This window comes from Oncorhynchus kisutch, linkage group LG8 (assembly GCF_002021735.2).
Source record: "Oncorhynchus kisutch isolate 150728-3 linkage group LG8, Okis_V2, whole genome shotgun sequence".
Classification (NCBI taxonomy): domain Eukaryota; kingdom Metazoa; phylum Chordata; class Actinopteri; order Salmoniformes; family Salmonidae; genus Oncorhynchus; species Oncorhynchus kisutch.
The window spans coordinates 72169194-72181607 of NC_034181.2; the positions used below are offsets into that span (position 1 = coordinate 72169194).

At 42.9% G+C, this 12414-nt stretch overlaps 1 protein-coding gene across 14 annotated transcripts in view; it reads left to right on the plus strand.

The window, feature by feature from the left end:
* The window catches only part of LOC109874840 (pleckstrin homology domain-containing family A member 7), a 161648-nt gene that overhangs the window by 134176 nt on the left and 15058 nt on the right, over positions 1–12414 (plus strand). For 3 of the 14 annotated variants that reach the window (XM_031831121.1, XM_031831124.1, XM_031831133.1), the window contains 13 exons: positions 372–455; positions 812–931; positions 2326–2403; positions 4950–5030; positions 6337–6405; positions 7438–7518; positions 7664–7813; positions 8234–8335; positions 8458–8569; positions 8824–8993; positions 9103–9294; positions 9373–9487; positions 9731–9825. In XM_031831121.1, the coding sequence (XP_031686981.1) occupies positions 372–455; positions 812–931; positions 2326–2403; positions 4950–5030; positions 6337–6405; positions 7438–7518; positions 7664–7813; positions 8234–8335; positions 8458–8569; positions 8824–8993; positions 9103–9294; positions 9373–9487; positions 9731–9825 (1449 nt within the window). The remainder of the gene's footprint in view (positions 1–371; positions 456–811; positions 932–2325; positions 2404–4949; positions 5031–6336; positions 6406–7437; positions 7519–7663; positions 7814–8233; positions 8336–8457; positions 8570–8823; positions 8994–9102; positions 9295–9372; positions 9488–9730; positions 9826–12414) is intronic. The other 11 variants (XM_031831126.1, XM_031831129.1, XM_031831127.1 and 8 more) reach the window with 8 other exon arrangements.

Below are 12414 nucleotides of genomic sequence, written 5' to 3' on the forward strand. Positions count from 1 at the left end.
CCTAGCCAAGGAATTCTGTGTGTTAAGCAAAAATGTCAAACCATCCAAACCCTGTAGCAACTTAAACTGGGGGCTTTATTTATTTACTTTATTTCAAATAAGAGGAGGAAGGATGGAAATAAATACATGGATAGAAGAAAAAATCTGCTGTGTTGCACAAATGAGTTTGTAAAGTTGCAGGCATTCCCTTTAAGTTTGGGGTGCTACATATCAGAATGCCCAGTAGCGGGGACAGAAAGCCAGGAACGATCTGAACCACATTGCAGGCATATTCATCCTTGTAAATGTTCATTTATGATTTGCCATTCTGTTTGATCTGTGAAATGGGATATGTAGCCTAATAACTTGTTGATGTCTTTGTTTTCCCACAGACTAGTCAGCTGGAGAGACGGTCAATGCCAGCCATGGGCTACATCACACACACAGTCAGCGCACCAAGCTTGCATGGGAAAACGGTACAGCTTCTGTCTTGTTCATTTATCTTCATCACACACCCAGTTTAAACTATTATCTGCTTTATATTAGGACTATTAAAGATTAATGCTGAAGGGAACTTCAATGTAATACATTTCAGTCAGAAAGCAGCACCACTTTCAGCTGGTGGATTCAGTGCTGTTCTGCTCTGAAGGGCCTTGTGTGGGTGGCGGGGAGAGAGGAGCAGGTATTGTAGTAGGATGCCTTGGCCCACAGCTCTCTGGGGCCTGAAGAGCTGAGCCCTCACTGCTGCCGCCCTGGTGGCCAGGTGTTGAAGTGCTCTCTCTCTGTCCCTCCCTCTCTTCCTCTCCCTGGCCTGGGCCTGACCCTACTGCAGCCGGAGGAGTTGACCCTGCTGCTCATTCAGCTCAGGAGTCACCAGGCCAAGATGGCTGGTGTCCACGGTGACGCCCTCCACCACCTACATCACAACGGCTTCCTAGGCCCCAGCCTGCAGGTCAGGCCCCCTCGTATCCTCAACCCCTGCAGCCGCCCTGCTCTGCAGCCCCACTCCAATGAATCGTGGATCCCCAGCCCCCAGACAAATCCCCATCACCCGCAGTCTGTGTCTCTGCTAGTGTTTTGGTCCCAGCTCCATCATTCATTGGACTGTGTGGTGTGTAGGTCGTGTCTTGTTGTACTGGTGGCTTAGGTGCTCCCCTGTTAGCATGGACTGTCTGCAGCTATAGATACACCAGCCTGTGTTGTGTTTGAATGGACGGCCTCACTCATCTGTCGGCATAATGTAGCACTCCGTTGAGCCTTACAGAGACGTGTTTCATTTGATTTGTTAAAAAACAAACATCATGTTGCTCCCAAGCTTCATATCAAGCATGTTGCTTGTTGACTATGCAACCTGCCTGTCTTCACATACTGTAGCCTTATCTTCTGTTGTTTGAGGTCTTTGCAAACCTGGATAACTACAATGAGAAATGTATTTTTGACTTTTCTTACACATTTCCCCTCTAAGTCCTGGTTGTGTTGAACTGTGTGTATCTGAGAGGTCACTCCTATTAGTGTAAAGTGATCCTGGGTATACAGGCTGGCTCAGGAGTGTGTCTCCCTAGAGCAGGGGTAGGCAACTAGATTCAGCCGCGGGACGATTTTTGTTGGAGCGAATGGTCAGGGGGGCTGGAACTTAATTATAATAATTTGTACACTGAAAATTGTATTCTATTTGAAGTAATACCTTGATTACACAGAGTCATGATCACATGTCTCTTTTTATTTTATTTCTGGGAATACTTGGGAACAGATTTCCTAAATTAAACTGAATTCCTGGTGATTTTACAGTCTCTTTTTTGACCAAAAAATCTATCCAATAAAAAAGATGCCTGTTGCCGACCCCTGCCCTAGAAGAGCCAGTCCGAACACAGTGCACTGCTCTGATCTCAGACCTGCACAACCACAGTGAAGCTGTAAAGGTGCTCAATGACAACCATGCTCAGTCTCTCTCCATCAACACTTATGTTCTCTTCATCCTCATGTAGACATAATTCACCCATGCCGGAGATTTGGCGGCGAAATGAATTATAAGCAGTATACTGCCCTATGAAATGCTTAAGCTATTTGTGTAAGCATCCCTAAACTATTTAGCAGGCTTACACTACAATCTAGTTTGGTGTAAATTATCATAATATAACTGAATCAATCTGCCTGATTTTTCTGTTCTATTTTGCCTCACTAATATTCATTTGACTGTGGTGATATGATCTCTCCAATGAGAATGAAGTAGAGATATAGAGTTGTGCTGTAACAGCACCTGACTAGTCTTCCTATACTATAGCCTCCTAGCATCCTTTGCAGCTTTCCGTCTTGTGATCTGTCTCTCCACTCCTCATTGTCTGTCAGGCAGATGATACTTACATGCAACTGAAGAAGGACCTGGATTATCTAGATCTGAAGGTGGGCCCCAAGAGAAAAGATCATGTAAATGATGATTTATCTCTCTTCTTCCTCTCTCCTCTGTAGCCTGCATCCTGCTCTTCCTTCCACTGTCTACAGTGTCAGTCTCTTCCTCATTCACACACCTCCTTCTGCTGCTCTCTCCTCTTCTTTCTGACCTCGTTCCTCAGGGCTGTGTGGTTTAGGTTGATGTTGGAATTTAAACTGTCTTCTGTGTGTTTTAACCACTGTTACTAATGCTCTGTGTCCTGACAATAATGCTATGCTGCATTCATCTGTGTGTCTTTACTATCAATTCAGCAAAGAAAACAACTTGAGTGCAATATGACCTTAGACATAAAATGATATGATTATTGGCTACAGTATAAATTATAACATGTTCTATATTGTGTCAAAGCTAGCTATCATTGCAATTGGATAAAAGTACATTGGGAATAGTACATATTCACCCTGAAAACATGGGGCCAAAATATCATACCTCCACTGATGGGAAGTGAAGTTTCAAGCAGCACAGTACTACATGTCAAAAACTATGTTTTGCATCATGTATATTTCACTTCCCATCAGGCAGTGCTGTTAAAAGAGACCTACAATGGGCACGTTCGACATTGCAGCCGACTTTAAAGGCGAGCCGAGACTGACTGATCTACAAATCACCTTGCATCCTACAGTAAATAACTACACAATATTATTTGTAGATCAGTCAGTCACAATTTACCCATGATATATCACGGATTTGATGCACTCGAACCCGGAAAATATCTTGCTGCTGTGCGGCTTCATATACACTACCGGTCAAAAGTTTTAGAACACCTCATTCAATGGTTTTTCTTTATTTGGACTATTTTCTACATTGTAGAATAATGGTGAAGACATTAGAACTATGAAATAACACATGGAATCATGTAGTAACCAAAAAAGTGTTAAACAAATCAAAATGTATTTTATATTTGAGATTCTTCCAATAGCCATCATTTGCCGTGATGACAGCCTTGCACACTCTTGGCATTCGCTCAACCAGCTTCATGAGGTAGTCACCTGGAATGCATTTCAATTAACAGGTGTGCCTTCTTTAAAAGTCCATTTGTGGAATTTATTTATGCGTTGTAGCCAATCCGTTGTGTTGTAACAAGGTAGGGGGGGACAAACAGAAGATAGTGAAATACCAAGTCCATATTATGGCAAGAACAGCTCAAATGAGCAAAGAGAAACGACAGTCCATCATTACTTCAAGACCTGAAGATTAGTCAATACGGAAAATTTCAAGAACTTTGATAATTTCTTCAAGTGCAGTCGCAAAAACAATCAAGCACTATGATGAAACTGGCTCTCATGAGGACCACCACAGGAATGGAAGACCCAGAGTTACCTCTGCTGCAGAGGATAAGTTCATTAGCGTTACCAGCCTCAGAAATTCTAGCCCAAATAAATGCTTCACAGAGTTCAAGTAACATCTCAACATCTCAACTGTTCAGAAGAGACTGTGTGAATCAGGCCTTCATGGTCAAATTGCTGCAAAGAAACCACTACTAAAACACACCAATAAGAAGAAGAGACTTGCTTGGGTCAAGAAACACGAGCAATGGACATTAGACCGGTGGAAATTGGTCCTTTGGTCTGATGAGTCCAAAGTCTAGATTCTAGGGTTCCAACTGCTGTGTCTTTGTGAGACGCGGTGTGGGTGAACGGATGATCTCCGCATGTATATTTCCCCATCGTAAAGCATGGAGGAGGTGATGGTGTGGGGGTGCTTTGCTGGTGACACTGTCTGTTATTTATTTAGAGTTCCAGGCTCATTTAACCAGCATGGCTACCACAGCATTCTGCAGCGATATACCATCCCATCTGGGCTTAGTGGAACTATCATTTGTTTTTTCAACAGGACAATGACACAACACACCTCCAGGCTGTGTACGGGCTATTTTACTAAGAAGGAGAGTGATGGAGTGCTGCATCAGATGACCTGGCCTCCACAATCACCCAACCTCAACCAAATTGAGACATTTTGGATGAGTCAGACAGCAGAGTAAAGGAAAAGCAGCCAGCAAGTGCTCAGCATACGTGGGAACTCCTTCAAGACTGTTGGAAAAGCATTCCAGGTGAAGCTAGTTGAGAGAATGCCAAGAGTGCAAAGCTGTCAAGGCAAAGGGTGGCTATTTGAAGAATCTCAAACATATCAAAATATATTTTATATTTAACACTTTTGTTTACCACATGATTCCATATGTGTTATTAGTTTAGTTTGATGTCTTCACTATTATTCTACAATGTGGAAAATAGTACAAAATAAAGAACAAACCCTTGAATGTGTTCGTGTTCTAAAACCTTTTACTGGTAGTGTAAGTCTAATGCCAGCTTCATCAGAATGACCTTGTGTGTTGTAATGATTCTACATTCTGCTATCAGCAATTATCTTCCATTAACAACAGTACAAAGCATCTGATCTTCCTGAAGTGATTTGTATGTATAACACCACAAACCTTAATTAACCTTCTGTTTCTTGGAGTGGGGAGTTCTATTATCGATGTGTACATTCTGATGTAACACCTCTATTTCCTGTTTTAAAACAGATCAACAGTATTGACCCGTTGATCGTTATGGTACACAATGTGTTAGAAAACACCCCTCCAGGTTTTGGGTCCAGTTGGAATGTAAGGATGGTGTGCATACAAAGAGATTCCACTGCTTCTCCTAATAGAATGTGTATAATGCACTCCTCACCTGCCTGTGTTTGCTGTGATGAGTGGCCATGTTAGAAGAGAGACCCACCTGTGACTGTAGTGCATAGCTTTGCCTGCTGGGTACTGTAGTCCATCATGGTGATGCTGTGTCAGTGTGTGCTGACTGACTGATGTGGACTGTGTCTCTGCTCTCTGTGAGAGGGAGTCCCATTGCATGCGGTTGAACCCTGGATTGCACTTTGTTTCAAAGCCTTTCTTTCCCTTGGTTTGTCTTGTAACCACGGGTGCTCTTTGAGAAACGTCAAAACGGATTATCATTTAACAGAATCAGAGCTATAAGGTCAGATACATAACGTGTGCGCTTTGGTTATAATTGTAAACACACCTACATCTCTATGCTCTTTGAAATGGATCAGCAGAAATCATTAGCTCTGTTTGGGTATTAAGTCCATTCAAATCTCTTAGCGAAAGACACTGAAGACACTTAGCGAAAGACACTGAAGACACTTAGCGAAAGACACTGAAGACACTTAGCGAAAGACACTGAAGACACTTAGCGAAAGACACTGAAGACACTTAGCGAAAGACACTGAAGACACTTAGCGAAAGACACTGAAGACACTTAGCGAAAGACACTGAAGACACTTAGCGAAAGACACTGAAGACACTTAGCGAAAGACACTGAAGACACTTAGCGAAAGACACTGAAGACACTTAGCGAAAGACACTGAACTATTACTTATATTTATATCAATTCTCACTGGGCCAGTTCACTGATGTCTCTGAGATATGTCTTTGGTCAAGTCTGATGTATCACTGTAACAGAGAGGATCTGAAGGAGGTGCCATATTTCCTGCTAGTTCCTCCCTTTCTCTTGGTTCATAAAGAGGACACAGTCGTTAACTAAACCCACGGACACACTGCCAGGAAAGAGCAGCTTTGTGGTTCTCCGTTGTGGCCTCTCTCTTAAATGCACAGATGCTGTTTTTAACCATAGAATATTTGCACAGCTTTTAAAGCAGTCGTATTGCATTGTCTTGTGCATACTACTACCCACGTCTTCTTTGTTGAATCATTTTTGCATACCTGTTCTACATTGTGGTTTCTGCCATCCCAATGTCCTTTGCAAGGTATCATGCTGTTGCTTGATAATTGCTGTAATGTTGTTGAGTGTTATTTATTGAATGTTGGTTTTAATGTTTAGGGTAGTTGAACTTTTTTTTGCAACTATTGCTGGGAAAAGTAAGGTTGTATTTGTGCCTTTGGGGCATTGCAGGTTACAGGCCGTGAAACTCTAAAAGACAGACCATCGAGACCTGTTAAGATAGCAGAGAGCGATGTTGATGTAAGTATACCGGCCCCCACCCCCCCTCACCAAAACTTGTCTGATAAACACCCAGTTTATCCATCTCTCTCCTTTTCTTCAACATCTATCGTTTTTCACATCTTACAACCCACTACAGAGACAGTGAACTGAGGATTTGAGAAGTTGGTATTGTGTAGTTGTGGTAAACAGAGGGTGTGTAGGGAGGGAACGGAGCAGAGTGAAAATGCAGCACTGTGGGGACAGACAGCTTCACTGTTAAAGCCTGAGAGTATCGACGAGGGACTTTATTTCCAGCTCTCAATTTAAAAGGAAAAATACAATAAATGGGATTTTAGACATAAAGCTCTTAAATTTTTCAGTTTGATTTCTGTCATCCAGCCTTTTTAATTCTTTGTTTGTTCAGAATGGAGGTAAATAAGCTGGATGTCTTGGCTTTTCATCATTAGCATTGTTCCAGTTTAACAATTTATAAGAATTGGTGAATTTGTTTGAACAATGAATATTTCATGCAATTAAAACAACAATATACGTCTGTGAAATAAAAAACAGCTTAATTATTAATTGAACAGAATGATAAATAGAACTCAAGAATAAACACTCAGTGTGTGAGAAAGATTGTAAACTAGGCAGTCTTGTTTTGTTTTCAGAAACTTATAACCCATTTCTGTGGAGAAACAAATATGCCAGTCTCAATAAGCACTGTTCTCTTAAAGTGAATTTCAAAATATGGATTTTTGATTATGATTACTTATAATGGGCATTACCATTCTCCACAAGCAGACAGTATAAAGCTTTAGTTCTTTATTTTTCACACAGAGAAGATGAAAAGAGGTCCTCAGGGCATTTCAAAGAGATGGGTCTTATTGACATATTTACAGACAGAGCAGACTACAGTAGACTATCAATTCATTCTGCTGGGCTCTGTGGTTTGAATAGTGTTTACCAGAAGCTTCTGGGCACAGGGTCCCTGTTCTAGCCATAGACCTAGTCTTCTTAATAGACCTTATCAATCTCTGTTCTCTGTGCTGCCTGCTGCTGTTCCCTGTGCAGGTGAAGTTAAGCCGACTGTGTGAACAAGACAAGATCCTTCAGGAGCTGGAAACAACGATACGCACGCTCAAGGAAGACAAGGTATTGGGTTTTCTGTGTTTGTTTGTGTGTGTGTGTGCACATGCTTGTCCATGTGTGTGTGCCTGGGTATGTATACGTGTGTATTAGCTCCCCCGTATGGTCTTGTGGTGAATACCCCACTTCCTCGTGGTGTCCTGTCCTACAGGACAAGTTGGAGTCCGTGCTGGACGTGTCCCACCAGCAGATGGAGCAGTATCGGGACCAGCCGGCCCATCAGGAGAAGATATCCTACCAGCAGAGACTACTGCAGGAGGACGTGGTGCACATCAGAGCTGAGATCTCTCAGGTGTTCACGGTAAGGCCTGCTCTGTCTGACCTAACACAGCCTGGCTCACTGGTTTGACTGATCACAGTCAGCCCCATTGACTGACCACACAACCTCCCTCTCTGTCTTTCTCACTCTCTTACACTCTTTATCTCGCTCCCTCTCTCTTACTCTCTTTATCTCGCTCCCTCTCTCTTACTCTCTTTATCTCGCTCCCTCTCTCTTACTCTCTTTATCTCGCTCCCTCTCTCTTACTCTCTTTATCTCGCTCCCTCTCTCTTACACTCTTTATCTCGCTCCCTCTCTCTTACTCTCTTTATCTCGCTCCCTCGCTCCCTCTCTCTCTTTATCTCGCTCCCTCTCTCTCTCTATCTCGCTCCCTCTCTTACTCTCTTTATCTCGCTCCCTCTCTTACTCTGTCTTTCTCTATGTCTCTCTTGCTTCATGCAGGAGATGGAGAATGTGTGGAACGAGTACAGCAGCCTGGAGAGAGATGTAGACTGGTTGAGGACAGCTCTGGAGGGCCAGATGAACCGCAGTGGTCTCTCTCAGGTCAGGATCACACCACAACCACACCACTGCAAACACATACTCTCGTACAGATTCCCAGAGGGATGGGAACAACATCTGTCGTGCTTGTGTTCATGGTTGTGTGTGTGTTTGTCTATGAGCAGAAGGAGAAGTCCCAGATCAAGAGGGAGTTGTGGAGGATTGAAGACGTAATAGCAGGCCTCAGCTCCAGCAAAGCCAACTACCAAGTCACCATCTCCTCTGTGACCAACCCAGGTGAGAGGAGTGCTGTGGCTCTGCCTCCGCTTGCCTCTACTAACACACACTGGAGCTCAGGACGAGCTAGAGAGAGAAATGGACGCTACTTGTCATGTGCTTATATAGTTACAGGAGACAAAATGGATGAGTTGATTATGGTCTGTATGTGTATTTGGCTTTTGTGGTTGGAGTGTTGTTCTCTTGTGTAATTTGAATGTGTATGTTGTGTGTGTTGGGTGGTGTTTTACGTGTGTGTGTTTTTGTGCCTCCAGAGAGAAAACTTGTGCCTTCCGTGTCGCCGTCGTCAGTGCCTTCTCTGTCTGCCAGTCCCTCCCTCGGAGAGATGAGACTGGTCCAGCAGCACAGCCCCCACCTCAGCCCCACAACCCCCACCTCCACCCAGCACACCACCACAGCCCTCGCCATGTCTGTGCCAAAATGGGTGAGTGTTTCCCACTTGGAGGAAATAGTGTTGAATGTTATCCTATCGGATAGTAAATGTTGTTGAATATGATGGTAAAGGATATGCTGGTTGGTTGTTCTCTCTGCAGGCAGATGAGGGCGCCCCTCCCCGACCACCACTACCTCAGCTATACAGTCCTGAGGACCACGCCCCCGCCGTGCCTCCGCTGCCCAGGGAAACCAGCGTCATCAGACACACGTCTGTACGAGGCCTCAAACGGCAGTCTGACGAACGCAAGCGGGACAGGGAGATCGGCCAATACACCAACGAAGACAACAAGGTCTGTGTTTGGAGAGAGCTATGGAGCCTTGTGTCTGTGTGTCTGTGTGGTACTGATCTCTGTCTCTGTGGGTGTCAGATGGAGCTGCGCACCTTCCTGAGTGAACCTGAGCTTCTGGGAGTGGGAGGGTCTGGTCACATGAGGATGGGGGCCTTGGGGCATGATGGTGGCTACCAGACCCTGCCAAGCAGAGGTAAGTAGCTCTAGGTCCAACACATGTAATGCACCTTGATGTAAAGTGGAATGACAAATTAGTTTCTTTGAAGAATGTCTTCCTCTTCAGACTAAGCAAACAGCTTGGAAGGCTAAACAGCGTGTTTTTTTATAGTGTTCACACCAGCAGCAAATATGTGCATTGTAATGTACCCACTGAACATGCTTTGGCTCTTGTGCTCACTTGGGAGTCGTGTTTTCATATTTACTGTCTTTCTCTCAGGGCCGGTTGGCTCCTCATCCAGGCTAAATCAGTCCACCAACATCTCCTCATATGTTACCCTCCGAAGAGGAGCCTCAGCCGCCTCAGGCCTGAAGGTAAGACTCCAACTATTTCTGACTGACTAGGAGTCAAGAGACAAGGTGGAGAGGCAGCACAAATATTGTTTCTAAATCCTGTCATGGCTTTTACTTTTGTGGAGCTGAGACAAGCTGACTTGATTAGATGCAGCATCTAGTACAAAACATTGAGTACATGGAAAAAACTTGGTCATTTTCCATGAAGAAAACTTTTGAATTATTTCAGCTGGCCAACAGCATTGTCAACAGCTGGCCAACAACAAGTTTAGAAGATTAAATTTCTATTGTTGAGAAATGTAGGCTAGTGTAGTAGTATAAGTAGATACTGTATTACAGAAGTGGGATAATAGCCGCTAGCGGTATAGTAACAGTATAATTATTGACTTGTTGTAGTAGTAGTATGGTGTTGCTGAAGCAACGATTACAAATAACTGTCAGAAGTAGGTTAAATATTTAGTGTTCTTGTAGAAGTAAGTCACACTAAATCGTGACTCTCATTCATGGAATGTGTTCCCCTACTTCTATCATTTGACATTTCTGAAAGCTCCACGGCAGTTAATTCAACAGTGTGAAGTTAGCTTAATGAAGGTAGGTGATACGGTTACTAAAACAACTGTAGCTCTTGATTGGTATAAGCTATTCCTGTTCTGATTTCCGATTTGAATAGCAGAGAAGTAGACTAAGATTTCGTACGCTCTAAATTGTTGTCCAAGTGGTTGGGAAAGTGTTCAAAACAGCAGTTGTTTCAAAACATTGAGAGAAAAAGCAGTTGATGCGGTTTTACTAAAGCAGCTGTATCGTTTGATTGGTTGAATATATTTCTGTTCTGGTTTCAGATTTAAATAGCAGAGACACAGACTAAGATTTCCTTCTCTAACTTTTTGTCTAAATTGTTTGGAAAGTCACATTGTTTACAGTGAATAGAATGTTGGAAGTCTGGTAGTTTTTTTTAAATTTGAACTTTAGAATGTTGAAGAAATCCCATTAAAGTGGATGACTTTTTGGGGTGGAAGGACAAAAAGCTTAATAGTTTAACAAGTATACATTTTACAAGAAGACACTATTCCAGACCGGTATGCATGTTTTACATTTTGAATGGGGTTTCTAGCTTAATCTCGGCCTGTACATTTGAATAGTGCATGAAACATTGTGTTCCAAAGAGAAAATCTAAAATAAGTTAGGTCATTATTTAAAGTGAGACTTCTGAGCAAGACACATTAAAGAGCAACTGCCCCTAAAAAAACAACTTTTCATTTAGAAAAAAGCCTATATGGCCTAAATGTGAGTCAGAAGCATTTATTCTACTGTAAAAATGTATTACAAAGTGTAAATAGAATACTTTTAGTCATAAAGTGAGTCTTGCCCAAAAGGAGTTTTGCACCTGAGTATGTCACAACGTAAATGGTTGGTTTTATTAAAGTCCGTTCACATGCTCACAGCTGGCAGCACACAAGTAATAATCAGTTCCGAGTGCAGCTGCACACCACCCGATCCTAATGCCCTTGGTAAATGTGGTTTGACTTTGCAGATTGCTATGGGACAGTATGTAAAAATTCCAATAGCTCAATGACTTAAACATCTCAAAACACTATAAATTGTAGAAATTCATATACAACTATTAAAAGCTAACATAAAAATATTGTCTAATTTACGTTGTAGTTATTGACGGTACCTAACTAGACGGGAGATGGGCTATCCAAAGTCAAACCAACTTTGCCACAGTCGCACACCAGCCAAAAGAATTTGGCTAACTCTTCCCACCCTCGAACACACACACACAAAACACCCACATCAAACTACACCCCGAAATCAACTCACGTTTGAATTCAGTCATGGCCGCTAGCATTTCTTAATGAACCAAATCTGAAACGAGGCCAAATCAGGAATTTCAGCCGCCTTTTAAATAACATCTACAACTTGAGGGGTGCAAGACAGCCTATGCAATGCTAATGAATGACTGGTTTAAAGACAAGCTCCGGAACTTTGGCGACTACTTAGTAATTTTAAACCTCCCGCTTTGGGCTGGATGTGTCAATATGTAGATCATACATGCATAATATCAGCAGAATTACTCTCTTAGTTCAATTCGAAAGCAAAACAAATTCTGGAAGCTGTGCTGCGACATTTTACCTACATTGTTCCCCACATGCACATATCTACATGACCAAAAGTATGTGGACACTCGTCAAACATCTCATTCCAAAATCATGGGCATTAATATGGAGTTCGTCCCGTCTTTGCTGCTGTAACAGCCACAAAACTTCTGGGAAGACTTTCCACTAGATGTTGGAACATTGCTGCGTGGACTTGCTTCCATTTAGCCACAAGAGCATTAGTGAGGTCGGCCACTGATGTTGGGCGGTGTTCGATGGGGTTGAGATCAGGGCTCTGTGCAGGGCAGTCAAATTCTTCCACACCGATCTCAACAAACCATTTCTGTATGACCTCGTTTTGTGCACGGGGGCATTGTCATGCTGAAACAGGAAAGGGCCTTCCCCAAACGGTTTCCTCAAAGTTGGAAGCACAGAATCGTCTAGAATGTCATTGTATGCTGTCGCGTTAAGATTTCCCTAAACTGGAACTAAGGGGCCTAACCAGAACCATGAA